The sequence below is a fragment of the Benincasa hispida genome, chromosome 6, assembly GCF_027475165.1.
Source record: "Benincasa hispida cultivar pf3 chromosome 6, pf3_genome.v1.1, whole genome shotgun sequence".
Classification (NCBI taxonomy): domain Eukaryota; kingdom Viridiplantae; phylum Streptophyta; class Magnoliopsida; order Cucurbitales; family Cucurbitaceae; genus Benincasa; species Benincasa hispida.
Window position 1 is genome coordinate 43,261,899 of NC_143483.1, and position 20,942 is coordinate 43,282,840.

Here is a 20,942-nt window from a genome sequence, read left to right on the forward strand (position 1 = left end):
TTTCAAATTGAAATTCAAATATTAATTCAATGTACATTATTGTTCATTTTGACCCATTCAAAATGGCATTTCCTTTAATGTTATATCTTTTAAATTTTAACTTGACTAATAGTGTGACCTATGTTAGATGCATGCTAAAGTTTAGAGTATGAACTTGCATATTTCAAGACTATCAAAAATATACCTTAATAAATGTTCTCATGTATATATTATATACACACAATGTACCTTAATAAAAGAATTGAGACAATAATAATAAAATAAAATTTAAGAAAAAAATTAAAATGGAACTAACATTAATTATATGTGAGGAGTAGAAATATTATTTACTAAAACCTTTTAGGGGTTGTTTGAGGGCCCTACATCCTATATCATCTTAGTATTTGGAGGCTCATTATCCTATCTCACCGATTTTAATTGTTTGTGGGTCAATTTCGAAATGTGTTTGTATCTCACTGTCATTTTTCTTCCATGTATCGTATATTATCTCAATGCTTGAACATGCTCGATCATACTCGAATAGAGCTCTCCAAACATCATAACTCTCCAGACATCAGAACTCCCCACATCCTATATCGTTCTACTTCAAATTTTTTTTAATATGTGAAAAAAAGTTAATTTATAAGCTTAGTTTATGAACTTTTGAGTTTGTGTCTATAAGATATTTCAACTTTAAGATATCTAATAAATTAAGGTCCTTAAACTTTTAAACTGTTTAATAGTTTTCTAAATTAACAATTTTGTATTTAATATATCATAGACATTGACATATAGTTACAATTTTTTTAAAATTAATCAATCTATTAAATATAAAATCGAATTTTGTATATAATAATAAAGGGATTTTCAAAAATAGAAAAAGAAGGAAAACTATTTACACAAAATAGCAAAATTTAATCATCTTCCTCCTTCTCCGTCTTCCCCCTTCTCCGTATTCTTCTTCTTTTGTTTTGGTCGATCTCGATCTCTCTCTAACCCACACACTTTAATGTCTAGCAGCCATTGCACTCATGCCCAACTGTCGAACCATCGTTGTTTGGGTCTATATTGCAGATCTGATAGTACGTCGTCATAAGTAAACCGATTTCCCTTTATCTACCCTATTCACTCTCTCTCTTCCTCTAACTCTTAGATCTGTGGAGCCCAATCCTCGTCCTGCTATCTTGTCGCCGCTAACGCTAGAGTTCGCCAGATTTTTGGTCGTTAGAGATAAGATTTTGAGCGTTTTGGGTTAATTTTGTTTGATTCTTGAAGACCTGTTAAGTTTTGGTTTCAAAATTGATTTACCCATGAAGTTCGATGCTAGATTTAAGTTTTGTTGCTTTTAGATAGTTGTGATACAGATAGATGCTGGCAGATAGACGTTGATAGAAGTTTATCAGTATTCTTTTTTGTTATTTTTGTACATAGTTTGACATTTTTTCTATTTGTGAAAATTTTCTATAATAATATTCGAAACCTCTAATTCTAAGTTCGATAGGGTCTGGAATTTTTTTTTTTAAAAAAAAAGTGTTGAAAACATATAAATTGGATCTACCAGATATTTTTGGAGTCCATGACTTAATTAAACTCCCCGTTAATCTTCCATTACTTTTTCAAATGTTTTTTAAACGTGACACAATTTTCAAGGTGGATGCGTTTGTTTTGAATCAACACATTATTCTACAAGACAAAAAAAATGAAAAAAAAAAATCATATTTTCCTAAATAGTTTGAAATATACCCCTTTTGCTTAATATTTTTTTAAAAAATTACCTTATTCTTCTAATTAACCCCGCGAATCGGAAAGGCGTGGAATATAACTCTAATTAAACCTATTAAAAAAGTTTCGTGAATTATATAGGCAATAACACAATTTCGAAAAGTAAAGAGACTAAATTGCAAATAAGGTTAAAATTATAACAACTAGTTTTTGCTCTGCTTTAAAACCACCATTATTTTCGATTCGACTTCTCTACAGAATTTTGGCGATAGATGAAAGTTAGTGTGTGAATTTAGATTTAGCGGACGAGAAAGCTTTGCTTCAACCTTTCATTTTGCCTTCCCTTTAATTTAACCCTAAGCCTCTTTCTCCGCCGATAAAATCCCGCCAGAATAATAAATTAATTAGAATCATCCTACTCTGTTTCTGAATTATAGGATCGGCCATGGCGATTTCTTTAACCAAATTCTTCTCTATTCCGCTGATGCTCACAATGTGTTCGACGATTTTCCCCTCTGGAAATTCGAGTGGATTCGATTATCCAGCAGTGTTCAACTTCGGCGATTCGAATTCCGACACCGGCGAGCTCCTCGCCGGCAAGGGGTTCAGTCTCCTGTTGCCTTATGGAGAAACTTACTTCGAGAGTCCTTCGTCTGGAAGGTTCTGCAATGGCCGCCTCATCATTGATTTTCTCAGTAAACTTCCCTCCTTTTCATCAATTTTGGCAATTGGCCTCTTTTCCAAATATAGTAACAATGAGCGCTTATTTACAATTACAGTAAAAAGAGACCGAAATATTTTAGTGTATTTGTATTCATTTTCATTTAAAACAATTATCCTCAATTTTATTATACAAATATACCAGTTTCTTTTCTTCATTTTAAATTGTTTAGTTAAAAAAAAAAAAAAAGTTCAAAAAACATATTTAAATGGACAAATAAACTTTTTAAGATTTTTAAACTAGTTAAGATGTTTTTATTTATATTGTATTTACATTAGTGTGATAATTTGTTGTTAATCTTTTTGTGTTTAGTAAAATTTTTTTATGATATAATTGAATTATTGATGTCAAACCTATGAAAATATCAATAGTAATATCGACATGTTGACAGAAGTTTAATATTCGATTTTTCTTTTGAAAAAACAATATTAAGTTATTAGCTGAAATCATTCCTAAATATTCCAAAGCTATTATTAGAGTAAAAATTTGTTAAATCATTGGATGAAAGTTTAGACTTAAATTAGATGTAGTGGAGAATAACAATGAGTTGATCCAATTTTCATCCAACATTTAAATTTTTTTGTCCTAACATGCATAATGGTTTAAAAACTTTTATGAAATTTAGTTCAAATAGAGTAATAATTATATTCGACAAAACAAATATATCTCAACTAAATAGTATGTATTTGTGATCAAGAGGGTATGTGATTTAATATGTATTTGTGATCAAGAGGGTATGTGATTTAATTCTCCCTTACTCTAATTAGTAATTATACCAGAAAAAAAATCAACTTTTAAAGGATAATTGATATTTCTTAAACAAAAGACAAAAAATAAGATTTATTATTCTTATTATTTATTTGTAATTTAGGCTAAAAAAAAAAATCCTGTTCTTTACTTTAACATTTTGTTCAATTTTTCAAATGTCCAATTTTAATCCATATTATTAATAAATCTTAAGTTTAGATCCTACTATTAGTTTATAATTGGTTTTTTTTTTTTTTATAAAACAAAATATTTACTATATAAAATTTGAAAATATATTCACATACGATTTTTTATATAAAAATCATTATTCTTATTTAACAAATTTTTGATAATCTTTAGCTTTGAGAAACTAAATTTAAAGATTTATTAAAAATATTGGGACCAAACGGATGTTTTAACCTTAAATATTATATGAAATGATTTAAAATGGGTGCAGTGGAAGCAATGGGGATGCCATATTTGAGGGCGTATTTGGACTCAGTGGGAAGGCCGAGCTTTAGAAAAGGGTGCAATTACGCAGCCGGAGGTTCCACTGTTCTGCCGGCAACGGCAGCTTCTATTAGCCCATTTTCCTTTGGGGTTCAGCTCAACCAGTTCCTCCATTTCAAAGCTAGGGTTCTTCAGTTTCGAGCGGAAGGTATAATTGAATCATGATTCATTTGATAATCATTTCGGTTTTTTTTTTTTTAATTTTTGAAATTGAAGTTGATGAACACTTCATTATGCTTATAAATTTTTTGGTTTTTGTTATCCACACCTCTAGTTCTTACCAAGGATTTCAAGAATTAAACCAAGTTTTAAAAATTAAAATCTTGTTTTTGTTTTTGAAATTTGGCTAAAAATTCAAGTCTTTTACTTACAAAATATGTGAGAAGAAATAAGCGTTTAATTTCAAAAACCAAAAACCAAATAGTTTACTAGATGAGACCTTATTTATTCTTGATTATGGTCTCTCTAAATAAAACAAAAACAACTATCATCGTTTGTATTTGATGTCCCAGGTGATAAGAAAATCGACAAGTTCCTGCCAGTAGAAAAATTCTTTAAGGAGGGGGTTTACATGTTTGATATTGGCCAAAATGACCTTGCAGCTGCGTTTTACTCGAAAGCTTCTATGGATCAAGCAATACCCACCATTTTAACTGAGTTTGAGATTGGACTTCAGGTTAATTCACACTCATTCAAACAATTTTACTTTCTTTTTATTATATATATATTTTTTTCGAAATTTTCAAAAATAGAAAAATAAGAAAAATTATTCACACAAAATAATAAAATTTTAATATTTTTTATAGAGAGTGATAAAAATCTGATAGACTCAATATTTTTTTTTTTGTTATTTTTGTAAATAATTTGACATTTTTTTTATTTGTAAAGTTTCTATTTTTTTCCTACCATTATAGTTTTTGGTTTATGTTTATATGCCTAATTTTAAGCTAAATTTAAACATTATTTTTTTTTAAAATTTAGTTTCTTCTCTTTTTTTAATTAAAAAACAAATTAAACAAGGGATATAAAAGTTGAGTTATACTCAAGTTTGCTTACTAATTAATCATATGGTTTTGTATGGTTTGACAAAGAATTATCTATTTTATCTCATGAAAGGCTAGTAATTTTTTTTTAATACAAATTGGAGGTGGAGGATTTGAACACGGACCTCTTGGTCCTCAACACATATAAATACTAGTTGAGCTATGCTTTTGTTGGCTGAAAGACTAGTAATTTAGTACATGCAATCATAGTATAAAACTTTTATTGAAACATCGACATTTCTATCGATATTTTTCAGATTTCCATGAACTTGATTGACATAGTTAGTGGTGAATCGACATTTTCATTATATCGTAAGAAAAATTTTGAAATATAAAAAATAAATAACAAAATATTACTAATACGAATATATTATGAATGATAAAATGTTCATTTATTAATTTTAATTTAAAAAAAAAAACTAAACAAATATTTTTTCTATAAATATCTATGATAAATCAAGATTTTATTGATATTTCCATTGACATTTCAATAAAATTACGACTTGGATATTTTAAACCTTGCATCCAACATATACAATTCTAATGGTTAACATACCAATATTATATTTGACTATTTAGTTTTGTTTTTAATTTATTGAAAGCACATTTTTATTCAATTATACCCTTTTTTGTTGGTCAATTTTAACATTTTATGTAATAATTAGAACTTCATTTAAAAAAACAAAATCAAATACATAAGGTCTAGTTTGGCAATCATTTGGTTTTTTGTTTTTGTTTTTGAAAATTAAGCATATTTCATTCATATTTCTTACCGTTATTTGCATCTTTCATAAGTACAATGATTGAATTCTTAGTCAAATTCAAAAAACAAAAATAGGTTTTTGAAAGCTATTTTTTTTAGTTCTCAAATTTTGACTTGATTTTTTAAACCATTGGTGAAAAGTAGATAACAAATGAATAAATTTGAAGGTGGAAGTAGTATCGATAGACTTCATTTTAAAAAACAAAAACAAAAAACAAAATAATTACCAAACCAGGCCTAAAAGATCAAAGTGAACCATAGAATAAAAACTAACTTGTAAAAAATATGAGTGTGTGTATATATATATAACCCTTTTACCTATTTTCCAGAGACTGTATGACAATGGGGCAAGGAATTTTTGGATCCACAACACTGGCCCCTTAGGCTGCTTGGCTCAAAATATTGCTACATTTGGAACTGACCCATCAAAGCTTGATGAATTTGGCTGCCTCATTTCACACAACCAAGCTGCCAAACTCTTCAATTCACAGCTTCATGCTCTCTCTAAAGAACTACAAACCCAATTTGCCGATGCCACCATCACATACGTCGATATCTACACGATCAAATTTAACCTCATCGCCAATTATTCGCAGTTAGGTCAGTCACACTAATTTAAGATCCGTTTGAAATGACTTTAACAAAAGTGTCATTATTCTCATGACTTAAATGATTGTTTTTTTTTACATCGAGGTAGGTTTTGAACAACCTATTATGACTTGTTGTGGATATGGAGGTCCTCCCCTAAACTACGACAGCCGAATCAGCTGCGGGCTCACGAAGATGTTGAATGGGGCGATGGTGACAGCGAAAGGGTGCGATGATAGCTCGAAGTATGTGAATTGGGATGGAGTTCATTATACAGAAGCTGCAAATGAGTATGTTTCATCACAAATACTCACTGGAAAATATTCAGATCCACCCTTCTCATCAGATCTCAAAATGCCTTTCTTTCTCAAGTACTTCAAGTTTTAGCTAGTAATTTTTTGACTTGCTATTTGATTAGATTGATATAACTTCATTTCTATCACACATCCTTATGATCATAACCTGGTTTGTATTATATATGGTAAGAATAATTCAATTGAGGATTATATTTGAAAAACTATGATCTCACTACTATGATATATGATCAATTTTAAATGACATGTCAAATCTACAGTGGTACATCCATAGTATTAAATTTCTAGAAACATATAGATATTTTCATTAATATTTCATGTTTCCATCGGTTAATATCAACATAAGGGGTGAATCGATATTAATTTCCATTATATTGTAGAAAAATCCACTAGAAACAAAATAACACCGACGTAAATATAATAAATAATATATATGTTAACTTGTTCCAAAATTATAAAATGTTTATTTATTTCTTTAATATATTATTTGAATTTTTTGTTTTTATATATATATTTTAAAATATCTATCAAAATCAACATTTTATCGATATTTTCATAAAATTAAAAAGTCGATATTTCCATCACTGTTGACATTTTAAACCTTGGTTACATCTAAAAAATTATCATTTTCAATAAACATGAGTGGTTTTTAGATTGTTAAATTCATTTTTGTCATATTTAAAATCATTCTAAAACACAATTTTGAATCATAAAATAAAATTAATGTTTAATTTTATATTTTCAAATGCAACTTTGTAGCATCAAAATTGATATTAAATGATGAAAAGTATATTTCGAAATAGTTTTGAAGAATGACAAAAATGATTTTAACTACTTTAAAATCACTCCCAAATATTCTCGAACTATTTCATCAATAACTAGCTAGCTTGATAAATTGTGATGATATGATATAATTTATGTTGATAATGATTCATTTAATATTAACAAATGATTACTAACTCAAATGAAAATATTTTATTTTAAAAAATTAATATTTAATATTTAATAAAAGAAATAAAAGAGTTCATTTACAAAAACAAAGAAGCATTATCAGTAGTGTAAATCGAGAGAGAGAGAATAATAATAATAATAAAATACTTAGATATGCAACCCAGTTTTTTCAACCATGGTATTCGTAGGAGATTTCAAGAGAAATTTATTTCGTGGAACTTGAACTTTGTATTTGTATTAATTTTGTGGAAAGTGGGTATAATCTCTAATACATAATATTTTGATGCTTTCAAAATAAACTATAGTTTTTAAGTTGGTTGATATTCTTGAATGATCGGTTTTTGAGCTTGTTGATCTTCTTGGATGTTCGGTCTTTGGGCTTGTTGATCTTATTGAACGATCGGCCTTTGGGCTTAATGATCTTCTGGGACGACGGGCCTTTGGGTTTGTTGATCTTCTTGGACGACCGACATTTGGGTTTGTTGATCTTCTTGGACGATCGACCTTTGAGCTTGATGATCTCTTGGACGATCGGTCTTTGGGCTTGTTGATCTTCTTGGATGATTAGTATTCGCACGAGGCTTCCGGAGAAACTTGTTTCGTGGGTTTGAACTTGAGTTGATGTTGATGTTGATGTTGATTTGATGCGATGTGGTTCGATCTCTAATACTTGATCCTCTGATTCTCTCTCGGTTCACATACGCTTGATGTATAGAAGCGAGGCGTGTGGATGTTCTCGAGCTTCGAGTCTTGGAAGAATGCTTGTATCTTCAAAGGACTTCAGTCTTCAAGCGTGGTCAAAATGCTTGTATCTTCGAAGGACTTCAGTCTTCAAGCGTGATCAGATTTAGGAGTCAGTCTGATTGTAGAGAATTTCCTTTATCTGGAGCGTACAATTGATGACCCCCACAAATGAGGAAAGCGTCTCTATTTAGAGAGTTCTCAGGTGAGTTTCATGGGCTTAGGCTTGGTTGGTCCATAGACTTGGTCCATGCGCCCAACTAATTGGATTTGGGCTTATTTGACATTTGGATAAAATTAAGTCTATTTTTGGGCTCAATTGAACTTTTAACCCAAATAATAATATCAAATTGGGTCAAATTAATTCTATCTAATTCAACGATAAAACCATGTGGCATTATTGAAATTTATCTTCAACTTCAATTTGAGACACGTGTCACCTCCTAGTTGGTCCCAAATTTGATGATTTGGAATTTCGTCATTAATTAAGTTAGTGAATGACATGATAGTTATTGGTCCAAAATTTCTCATTCAACAAATGTTCTTTTCGAGATTTATGCACATATATGGATGGATGAATCTCGAACAATATAAAGTTAGAATCAAAATCCAAATATATCTTGATGTGTCAATCAAACTATGAATTTAATACATAAGTTTAACTCGAATTTGGGATAAAATTTGGAATATGACCAAATTTAATAGGAGATTTTACTATTTCAATTTGAGATAAAATTTGGGATGTACCCAAAGTTTAATAAAAGATTTGAGATTTTTTTTTTTTTTTTTTATCTAAACTAAGTTTGGACAACTTGAATTTGGAATAAAATTTGGAATATGGCCAAATTTTAATTTGGATTTTACCCCATTTTGATTTGGATTGAGGGTAAAAGCTAAACTTGAATTTGGAATAAAATTTGGAATATGACCAAAATTTGGATTGAGGGTAAAAGTTAAACTTGATTTGAATTTGAGATAAAATTTGGAATATGCCTGATCTTTAATAAGAAATTAATTGAGATTTTTTTTTATCTCCATTTATTTTGATTGAAGATAAGAACTTAAGTTGAATAATTTGACTTTAGAATAAAATTTAGAATATGACCAAATTTTAATTTGGGATAAATGTTGTGAAATGTCAAGATTTCATGATTTTATGATTTGAACAGAACTTGAGACTCCATCCAATTTTCTTTTGTTTTAAAACTGAATCCGAATCTTAATATGAATTGACTCTTTATTGGGCTCTATCTTGAAATCAGGATTTCGATATGCTTGAATTCGCCATGAAATTTGAGAATTGATGATAAAAGGGAAGTTACTTTAAACCATTATTTTGATTTAACAGATTTCATTTGAGTTCAAACCAAATAAAATCTCTACTCAAATTAGAATATCTTCTTTTCCAATTGAATCCCTATTGGCAACTATAAATTGGAAAATTGATAAAAATAACCATTTTCAAGTTTTGATTTTGACTTTTGGATCAATTTTAAAATGTTTGTTTTTTTGACCCCCACAATTTTGAAAATTAATGAAAATTATCCTAATACCCTTCACATTTCAAAACTCACTCAAACCCTCCAAACCCTCCAAACTCTCACTTTTCTTTTCCATTTTCACTCTTCTCCATTTTACTCTTCCCCTTCTACATGTCCTTGTCATTCTCCTTTTCATTAAAGATCATTTGGGATTTTTCAACTAAGGTATGAATTTTCATTTTCTTTCACTCAATGTGTTAGTTTATGTTAGATGTTCTTGTGTGAATATTTGAAATCTATGTTAGGTCTATGTTGAATGTTATTTTTTTCCTAAAAACATTATGTTCGGCATTTTCTAAATAAGTTTGAGCCTAAAATGTGTTTCTGGAAATTGGTCTTACCCGGCCGGGCTTCATACCATTGTGATCGGGTATGTGACCGAGCGGGCAAGTTTGAGGTTGCTTTGGGATAGATTTGGTGAAGAGGGGAAGATTGTGCTCGGTGGTTGACCGATCGGGCCGTATGTGTATTAAGGGTATGGGCGGGAAAGAGAGGAAAAGACGAGGGGGAAGGGGGCACAATCGGGTAGAGTAGGTGGTGCTCGGTCCTGGCCCGGCTAGGTATTGGACCGGGTAGGGGGAGGGCACCGGGTAGAGACGAGGCACGCATAGGAACTAAACGATACGTTGAATTTGCTAAACAATGACACTACACGATCTTTTAGCTACGACGCGTGCTAAATGATGCGATGAAGTGCTATGCGATAGCATTGAACGATCATTTATATGTAGAGCTAAGCGATCATGGCGTGTGAACTAAATGATACGTTGGATTTTCTAAACGATAGCACTACACGATCGTTTAGCTACGACGCGTGCTAAGTGATGCGATGAAGTGCTACGCGATAGCGCTGAGCAATCGTTTAGATGTAGAGCTAAGCGACTATGGTGTGGGAACTAAACGATACGTTGGATTTTCTAAACGATGATACTACACGATTGTTTAGCTACAACGTGCACTAAGAAATGCGATGAAGTGCTATGTGATAACGCTGAGCAATCGTTTAGATGCAGAGCTAAGCGATCGTGTAATGCCATCGTTTAGAAAATCCAACGTATAGTTTAGTACTAAGCAATCATAGCTAAGCGATTGTTTAATACTAGGTGATGGTACTAAGCAATCATAGCTAGGCGATCGTTTAGCTTCAATAAACACTAGACGATAGCTGTGTAGGGGGAGGGGAACCGAGTAGAGGGGGGGCGGGCCATGTAGGGATGTTTCGAGAATTTGGCCCAGCCCGACCTAGCTGGGTATTGGACCAGGTAGGGGTATTCTGTTTTTTCACCCGGCGCCGTACTCAGTCGGGTATGGACTGGGCCATTTATTTATTTATTTATATTTATATATAATTTTTTTGTTTTTTTAAGTATACATTGATGATAATGATATGTTGTCTTCTAATTTATCTATTTCATGAAAAATGTAGGTTATAATAGAACTAGATATGAAGGTTTATCCTAATGACCATTTTCCTGCAGCCCTTTCATGTTGAAATTAAGAAAAAACTATCTCCGACACAATTAGCCATGTTTAGACAAAAATGTTTTGGTCCTCTCCTGAACACAAACATCATCTTCAATGGACCACTAATTCATTATATTTTTCTTCGGAAGGTAGAGGAACCTAGTAGAGATGTTATTAGCGTTAATCTTATGAGGAATAAAGTATTCTTCAGCCAAGTAGAGTTTGACTTTATCACAAGATTAAAACATCAAAATAAAAATGTGAGGGGAGAAAATTCTTTTGTTAGACTTAGAGCTAAGTATCTAAACGATAATGAGGGCATGAAGGCATACGATTGGACTCTATTTTTCCAAGTCTTGAGTTTGAAAACGATTTTGATGCAGTAAAAATTGCATTGTTTTATTTTATTAAGTTTTCTATGATGGGTAGAGAGAGGAAAAGGCAAATGGATTTTGAAAATTTAGTGATCATAGAAGATTGGAATAGATCTTGTAATGAGGATTGGAGCAAGAAAATTTTTGCCAATACAATTAAACGATTCAAATAAGGATTGAAAGATAAAGCACAGGCTTATAAAGGCAATGCAGATGGAAAACAACAGATGTATAGTTTTTGGGTTTCCTCATGCTTTTCAGGTAACTTAATTAGTTTGATTTAATGAATATTCATAAAAGTACACCATTGATATACACTTACATTTCATATAGGTATGGGCATATTAAACAATTTCATCATTATCCGGACGCATTGCAAACAGATTGAATGATAATGCGATACCATGCATTTTGAGATAGCCGTGCTCACATTTTCCTCCATATGGAGTGATTAGAGATGAAGTCTTTGGATTAGATGCAGTATGTTTCTTCTTAATTTTTTTGGGGTTAGAATTATTTTGATGATTATAGCTTCTTAGTTTATTTATTCATGATTACAATTTTTTGTAGGTGAGGATTACATTGGAACTCGTTCCTTTTGAGGAAGAGATTCAGTTTATGAATCGTGTTATGGAGCCACCCATCCTTCCATTTGCACCACCTGCACCACCTACACCACCTGTACAACCAGAACCCACAAATGATGGCGATGTTGTTGGACCTTTGAACATTAAGGAGGTCGATGACAGTGACAATCAACAAAGACATGAAAGGAAGTCCCAGAAGAAACGGAAGAAGTACCCCAAATTGGTTAAGCTAGTCAAATGTCTTGATCATCGCATGGAAAGTTTGGAACGTGACCTAAAAAGCATTAAGAAGTACTTGCGACGATTATCAAAAGTAAGGATATACCATTATGATGCTTCCTGTATGTTATCTTCATAACTAAGCAATACCTAAAAAACATTAATAACTATGCATGCAGGGAAAAGATGTTGATTGCACTAGAGGTGAGAACCATGGAAGTACGAGTGATCATGCTGTGGCCAACGATGGTGATAGGGATGGTCATTCTCTTGGAGTTGTAGGTGTTGTAGGTGGTGATATTGTATCTGTGGCGATTCCAGATGGCGATGTTATAGATGAAGGGTCCGCCATTGATAGACGGAAGGACGAGGTATGACCTCGTTGAGAAGTTAACGACCAAAACTGTTGATGTAATATTGTCATTCAGAAGTTAGGATATTTTTTCATGATCATTGTTGTCTGTTCTTATCGTCTATGTTTTCCTATTTAATATGAAATTTGGAAGTTAGGATATTTCGTCATGATCATGCTATGACATCCTATTGTTGTAATAATCATTTTATTCTTTATTTGATTGAACAACTCTATAATTGACATAGAAGTATAGCCATCATTGTGTAGGTTGATCGAACATCACTATTCTTATAAGTTTACTACAAATTTTATTGTGTAGGTTGTCGATATAAGTTCATAAGACACAGAAAATGTAAATGTAATAGAAGGTTACGGTGGCTGAATGAGAAAAAATTCTTGGAAATTAACTACACCGTGGAAGGATACAAGTATGGGAAGAGGCAAAAATGTATCAGAAGTATGATCCCCTCGTTGACATACCTGAAGATCTTAACATTAAATTTCAAAAGTGGATGGACAACGTAGACCCTGCTGCAATGATTCAGAAGAATGAATATGCTCAAATGGATAAAAAATGGTTTAATATTTTGTTAACACCATCCCAATGGATGAATGACGAGGTATATAACCTTTAATGTAGATTCTCGTGTGTGTATATGTGTCCCTATTTACTTAAACACTCTTATCGTGCAGGTAATAGACACATTGTTTATGTTCATAAAAACGAAATGCAAGCCCAACCAGGCTTGTGTCATCGAAAATTTGCTATAGCTGACATTATAGTTATGGTATATTATCTGACATTGTAGTTATGCTACATATTAGGCCATTGTCTGACATTTTCTGATTTTCTCGTTGCTTTAAAACTTCTTAAGACGTGATCGCCATACTATGGATTGGAGTAAGGCGATAAACGTATTAAAGTACGTTCATGGTAAACACACTGACTACGATATAGCTTGGAGCAACGTCGATGCTGTTTACATGCCTTTCAACCTCTTTAGGATGCACTGGGTGCTTCTTTGTGCGGACTTCCAGGTCAGAGAATTAATTGTGTTCGATTCATTAATCGCATTACATTCGAATGCAGACTTAGAACATGAAATGAGATCAGTGTGCGAAAACTTTCCCGGTCTACTTATTGCTGGTGCGGTAATGGAGTCTCATGATCTTCTAATTGATCGTTGGACTCTACGCCGAGATGCTTTCGTGCCTCAACAACATGAGAGTGGTGACTGTGGTATGTTCACATGTAAATTTTTTGAATATGATGTAATAGAGTCCAAAATGGACACCTTAACACAAAATAGAATGCAATATTTTCGTAGACAATATGTCATTTAGATCTGGGCAAATAGAGCGTTGTTTTAGAACTTTGTAAACTTTTTTGTAATTAATAGTTGAAGTGATGAATGAAAATTTATACTTAAAGTTTATAGTCAGGAGTGGTTTGCATTATACCAATTCCCGGTCGGGAGCATGCAAATTGGCGCCAATTCCCGACTGATGCAAATATGAAAAAATTATACAAATTCCCGACTGGGAGCACTCAAATTGGTGCCAATTCCCAGTCGGGCACATGTAAATATGAAAAAATTATACCAATTCTCGGCCGGTCGCATGCAAATTGGCACCAATTTCTGACCGGATGCATGCAAAAAAGCAATAAGAATATACCAAATTCACAAAAATCTCATCTAAATTCACAAAAATATCATCAAAATTCACAAAAATAGAGTATACCCATGAACAAAGAGAGGTAAGATCAATATTCCGAACCCTGAATGCAGTAATGACATGTGAACAATGGATTTCATAATAATCAAACTTGTGACAAGTGCATGTTCTTGCGTGAATATTGACACGGCCTCCCAAACCACACCGAAGATTAGCTGAACTTCTTGTTTGCTCGCTTTGTCCACCGCATCACGAATTATTTCCATTGCATAGTTCGACAGTCTTGACGTACTGTTTGATGCATCCGTTCGACGTCTGTAATACAAGTCCTATAATCAACCTCTAATATGGTCTAGAAATGAAGTGATCGGTAACTGTCGTGCATCTTTTAACACTCCGTTTATGCACTCGGCAAGATTTGTTGTCATTTGATTGTATCTTCTATTACATTGGTACACCCTAGCCCACTACTCAAGACCAATAACTTCTAGGTATTTGCGTGCACCTGAATACCCTGCAAATTGACTCCAATGGTACTTGAACAGAGACTCACGACTTGCCTTGGCTGTTTTGTTGAAAATGTCCAAAATATCTTTATTCTTAAAGTTAACTAATAAATTAGCTTTCAAATGATGGATGCAGATACCATGAAATGCTTTTTGGAAGACCGTGATAATTGCCTTTGTTATGTTAGGGTGTTTATCTGATACGATAACCAAATCATGAATTTTCCCTATTGCACATCTTAATTACTGAAGGAACACACCGAAGATTCATCAGTTTCTCCATCAGATATACTGAATGCGACTGGGTATATTTGATTATTTCCATCGACTCCAGTCGCAAGCAGGAGTTTACCACTGTATTTACCCCTTAAATGTGTTCCAGCTACAATTAAAACAGAGCGAATGCAGTTCAGAAACCCCCTAATGGAAGCACTAAGAGCCACAAAGACGTGCTTGAAATATTTATCTTCTTGCAGATCATATTTAAAGGCTGAACCAGGATTTTCAATTTGTAAGGCTTCATCAAATTTAGGTAACTTCTTGTATGATTCTTCTGGTGATCCCCAAACAAGCACTAACACTTCTTCCCTTGCCCTCTATGCCTTGTCATAACTTAAACTCACACCATACTAACAAATGGAGAGAAAAGGTATGTGGAAATACTTTCTTATTACTTTCACTTATTGTATTTACATACTTCAAGTTCCTTTTATAGAAGAACTTGTTAGTTTGCTTGACTAACTAACAGCTGGAAAATACAAACAAACTCAAACAGAATTAAACTAAAAAAAAATCTTAACTGTTGTAACAAATAAATTGTTATAACAGAATGTAACAAATAAATTGTTGTAACTAATAAACAGAATGTAACTGTTTTACTGTTGATACTCCCCCTCAAGTTGGACGATGAATGTCAATGATGCCCAACTTGGATACTAGTTTAGACAAAACAGATGTAGGCAATGCTTTAATAAACATGTCTGCGAGTTGTTGACTAGATTGGATAGGGAGAACCTTAAGGAACCCATCAGCTATCTTATCCCGAACAAAATGACAATCAATTTCTATGTGTTTTGTCCTCTCATGAAACATTGGATTAGAGGCAATGGCAATAGCAGCTTGATTGTCAAAGAATACAGTAGTGGGCTTTAGGATCTTAATCTGAAGATCTTTGAGGAGTTGAGAGATCCACATTAATTCAGTAGTAACTGAGGCTAGTGCCCTGTACTCCGCTTCTGCAAAAGATCTAGAAACGGTGGCTTGTTTCTTTGATTTCCATGATATGATAGATGCCCCTAGGAATATGCAGAAACCAGTAATGGATTTTCTAGTATTAGGACATGATCCCCAATCAGCATCCACAAAGGCTTTTAAATGAAAGGAAGTGATAGGGCTGATTAAAATGCCTTGTCTAGGAGACCGTTTTAGGTACCTGAGTAAGTGATGAGCGGCATTGAAGTGAGCTTTAGTGGGGCTGTGGATGAATTGGCTTAGCCGATGAACAGCAAAGCATATGTCTGGCCGAGATATTTGAAGATATATGTCTGCCAATCAGTCTCCTATAACATGTGATGTCATCTGCCTTTAGAAGCTCTCCTTCATTCTTTGATAGTTTCAAATTGGGATCCATAGGAGTTGTAGCTGGTTTAGCTTCAAGAAATCCAGTATCTCGAGTATTTGGAGGCAATATTTTCTTTGGAAAATCATGATCCCTTGTTGAGATCTGGATAATTTTAATCCCAGAAAATCTTTCGCATGGCCTAAATCCTTGAGTTTGAAATGTCCTTTGAGGACTTCTTTAACTGAGCTGATTATTGGAGGGGATGGTCCGGTTAGTAATATGTCATCTACATATACCAACAATGCTACAAAATCATGTCCATGTCCTCGGGTAAAAAGAGAATAATCAGACTTGGATTGATGAAAGCCATGTGAAGATAGAGCAGCTGTATACTTGAGAAACCATTGTCTCGAGGCTTGTTTCAGCCCATATATAGATTTGTTAAGTTTGCAGGCTAGTTTCTCACCTTTCCGTGGTACTTGTAAGGTTTGATAACCCAATGGCAAAGACATATGCACTTCTTCAAACAAATCACCATTTAGGAAGGCAATATTGATGTCCATTTGAGTGAGTGACTAATTGTAGGATGCAGCAAGGGCGAAGAAGACTTTAACAGTGACAATTTTGGCGACAGGTGAGAAAGTATCTGAGAAATCTATTCCTTCTTGTTGATTGTAGCCTTTTGCTATAAGTCTCGCCTCATATTTGTCAACTATTTCATCTTGTTTGTACTTGACTTTGTAAACCCATTTACTGCTGATGATTCTTTGGAAGAGAGACAATAGTCCATGTATTAGTTCGTTCCATGGCTTCTATTTCCTCTGCCATAGCCTTCTTCCAAATCTGGTGATTCACGGCTTGGTGGTAATAGATGGGTTCATAGATGGAAGTGACATTTAGGATGTATGTCTTATGATTTTGGTTGTAAGTATTATATGAGAGGTATTTGTGAAGAGGAAAGGGTGATTTTCTGTGGGATGTGAGATTACAGTGAAAGTCTTTTAGGTAGGAGAGTGGGTAATGTGCTCTCGATGATCTTCTTGGGGCTGTGGGAATGGTTGTTTGGGTGGTATGATTGGTTTCTTCTGAGGTTTCAATATGAGGTTGTGAATCATCAATACCGTGGTTATCCTCACATAAGCGTTCTAAGGTATTAACAACAAGATTTTCAGTAATACCTTTGTTTTCAAAGTGATCAAATAGTGGGCTTGGTATGACGAACTGATCAATAAAATCATGTGAAATGGGCTTGTTGTCTTCTTTGACAGACTGGAATGGGAACCTTTCTTCAAAGAATAAGACATCCCTGGAGATAAAAAATGTCATTTTAGTCATATCATATAGCTTATAGCCCTTTATACTTGATGGATATCCCATGAAGACACATGGTCTTGCTCTTGGATCGAATTTAGACCTGTTGACTATTGGTGTAAAAGCATAGGCAAGGCATCTGAATGTCTTTATGAAGCCATAGTCAACAGTTTTGTTAAACAGAACAGCATAGGGAGTGCTGTTGAATAGTAAAACCATAGGTGTTCGATTGATTAAGTATGCTGCAGTGAGGACGCATTCTCCCCAAAAAGCGAGAGGAACATTGGACTGAAACATTAGGGCTCTTGCAACGTTGAGGAGGTGTTAATATTTCCTTTCAACCACTGAATTCTGTTAAGGAGTATATGCACAGGAGAACTAATGAGTAGTTCCTGTTTTGGCAAAAAATTCTCTGAAATTTAATTCAGGAGCATTATCAGAACGAAAACTTTTGATTTTCTTTGAGAATTGAGTCTCAACAAGTTTGAAGAAACTGGGAATGACTTGTAGAATGTCACTTTTATTTTTCAAGAGATGTAACCACGTGTACCTTGATTTATCATCAACAATGGTGGCAAAGTAAGTGTGACCTGCATGTGTTCAGGTTTTAAAGGGACCCCATATATCACAGTGCACAAGGTCGAAAATATTCTCAGCAACATTATTTAAGGCAGAAAATGAAAGACGTTTCTGTTTAGCTAAAGGACAAATGTGACAGAATTGTTTACAATTTGAGAAATCAGAAATCTCTATAATCTTTGACAATTCTTTTATTCTACTAATAGAGGGGTGTCCCATATGATTATGCCAAGTAGTTGCAGAATCTTTACACAAAAACACAGCAGATTCAATAGGTCAGTCAGTAGATTCAATAGACAAGTCTTTATTCTTTTCATCATTTACTTTGAGTAAGTATAGGTCACTGATTAGTTCAGCCCTCCCAATCGTTCTCGAAACTGACTTGTTCTGAATGATACAATTGGTGTTAGTAAAGGATTTAGAATATCTTCCATCCTTAAGTAAAGCACCCACTAATAGCAGGTTGTATTTGAAATTAGGAATGTATAGAACATCTTTCAATATCAACTGTTTTGCTATTAGGATGTCCCTACATACTCAACCTTCAAATGAGCTTTAGTTGGTAGTATAACTGACATATTTTGAGTGCGTGTAGTTTTTTAAACATAGATTTATCATGGCATATATGAGAAGAGGCTCTAGAATCAATGATCTAACAAGAATCGATGAGTGAAGTAGAAAGACATGTACCTGCTGTGTGGTTAGTATTTGTCTTAGGGATCTCATCAATTTGTTGAGTATTCAAGTGTGTTTGCAGTATATTCAAGAGCTGTGAGTATTGGTCAATATTCAGGCTGGCAAAGAAGGTAGACTGATTGCTCTTAGGAGCTTCTAATGGCTTTTTATTACTAGTTTGCATAGAGTTCTGCGGCCTTTGTTGATGGTCTGAATTGTTATTTGCTAGTCTATGCCCTGGTGGATAACCTTGTAGTCTATAACATTTGTCAGAAATATGACCTCTATATCCACAGTTAGTGCATACTGGCCGAGTATCTTTCTTCTTAGATTTCTCAGATGTAAACCTTTTCTCAACATTAGCCATTAGAGTTATACTTTCAATTGTAGGTGTGGATCCAATGGATTTTTGCCTTTTTTCTTGGATGATAAGAGATAATAACTTGTTTATTGTTGGCAGAGGGTCGATCAATAGAATTTGTCCTCTAATTTGTGCATATGACTCGTTTAAGCTCATAAGGAATGTCATTACAAATTCTGCATTCAAGAATTCTATCATCTTCTTTGACCCTTGACAAGTACATTCATCCGTTGGTCTGTATTCAACAAGTTCTTGCCATATCGTAGTGATTTTTGCGTAATATACTTCCACTGAAAGGTTTCCTTGAGTAGTAGTTACAAGATCCTTTCTCAACTGGTATATATGTGGCCCATTGGACTGACGGTACCTTTCTTTTAATTCATCCCATATCTCTTTGACGCTTCCCCTGTAAACTAAGCTGGCAACAATTTCTTTTGAGACTGAGTTGATAATCCATGCGGTTATCACATCATTATTACATCTCCATGCTGATTGTAAGCTTCCTTCTGATGGTTTTTCAATCGTTCCAGTAATAAAACCAATCTTGTTCTTCCCTGATAATGCAAGTTTCATTGCTCTGCTCCATAAAGAGTAGTTGCTTGATCCTGCAAGTGATGTAGATACTAGATTGGTGGTTGGGATGATTGAATGATGAAGGATGAAGGGATTCATTTGGGTGTTGAGTTCCGAAGAGTTGTCGAATGTTGAACTCACTGATGTCGTTATGATAGGACTGCACGAGGGTAATGGCGTTCGGGTGGGTTTTTAATTTTCTCTCTTGCGAAAATGCTCTGATACCATAACAAATGGAGAGAAAAGGTATGTGGAAATACTTTCTTATTACTTTCACTTATTGTATTTACATACTTCAAGTTCCTTTTATAGAAGAACTTGTTAGTTTGCTTGACTAACTAACAGCTGAAAAATACAAACAAACTCAAACAGAATCTTAACTGTTGTAACAAATAAATTGTTATAACAGAATGTAACAAATAAATTGTTGTAACTAATAAATAGAATGTAACTGTTTTACTGTTGATACATACTCTTGTTTTATATCCTTGACAATGTCTTTCGGTCTAAATGAACGACTAACATCTTCAAATTCGACGAAATTAAATGTCCGAGAACCCAACTAGAAGCTTGTCTATGATCGTTAGTCAATATTTCATTTCTACATGTGTGGATATTGTCATACTTAAAGATCTTAAATATTTCACAATTTTTCAATTTAACTGCTCGAAGTCTCTATTTTCATTCTTCAACTAAGCATATAACTTTGTATAACGTTATGGTCAACTTCTTCACCCTAAACTGAAAGTTACCTTTAATTGCTAACATAGATAACCACATCTTTACATCCTTCTTAGATATAAATGTGTCACCAATTTGTACATCTTCAGAAGAATAAGACTGACCTGGCATGGTGATTGTGCTACTAGAAGGATGTGATAAGTCACGACCTGTTGCATGTGACGAGCCTTCGTAGTCTTTGATTGTTCGTTCTTCTGCATGAGGTGTTTGGTGGGTGTTAATCTTGGGTTCCTCTTCTCATCCTTCTCCCTCCAAGACCAATCATTGAAATATTGACCTTGGTCTACATCATCCCCTAAGTTATGAGTCGCCAAATTACTAGGCGACGAAGTAAGTGAT

At 33.4% G+C, this 20,942-nt stretch overlaps 2 protein-coding genes across 2 annotated transcripts; one reads left to right on the plus strand and one right to left on the minus strand.

Moving 5' to 3' along the window:
* Positions 1-1,913: 1,913 nt before the first annotated feature.
* LOC150035675 (GDSL esterase/lipase At1g54790-like) lies at positions 1,914-6,631 on the plus strand. The gene is made up of 5 exons (XM_090314520.1): positions 1,914-2,396; positions 3,627-3,827; positions 4,192-4,355; positions 5,815-6,085; positions 6,183-6,631. Exons 1-5 carry the CDS (start codon positions 2,147-2,149, stop codon positions 6,458-6,460), a joined length of 1,164 nt encoding a protein of 387 aa, XP_090170646.1. The 5' UTR covers positions 1,914-2,146; the 3' UTR covers positions 6,461-6,631.
* A 10,482-nt stretch (positions 6,632-17,113) lies between these two features.
* Positions 17,114-17,893, minus strand: LOC150035676 (uncharacterized). Its single transcript, XM_090314394.1, has one exon. The coding sequence runs from the start codon at positions 17,891-17,893 to the stop codon at positions 17,114-17,116; it is 780 nt and encodes a 259-aa protein (XP_090170520.1).
* Between the last annotated feature and the right edge of the window lie 3,049 nt (positions 17,894-20,942).

What these genes read in the sequence shown, in the direction of transcription:
- LOC150035675 (XM_090314520.1), top strand. Translation starts at nt 2,147, where the DNA reads ATGGCGATTTCTTTAACCAAATTCTTCTCTATTCCGCTGATGCTCACA. An exon ending in CCTCATCATTGATTTTCTCA is followed by an intron (nt 2,397 to 3,626) that starts GTAAACTTCCCT and finishes AAATGGGTGCAG; the next exon opens with TGGAAGCAATGGGGATGCCA. An exon ending in TCTTCAGTTTCGAGCGGAAG is followed by an intron (nt 3,828 to 4,191) that starts GTATAATTGAAT and finishes TTGATGTCCCAG; the next exon opens with GTGATAAGAAAATCGACAAG.
- LOC150035676 (XM_090314394.1), bottom strand. Translation starts at nt 17,893, where the DNA reads ATGGTTTTACTATTCAACAGCACTCCCTATGCTGTTCTGTTTAACAAA.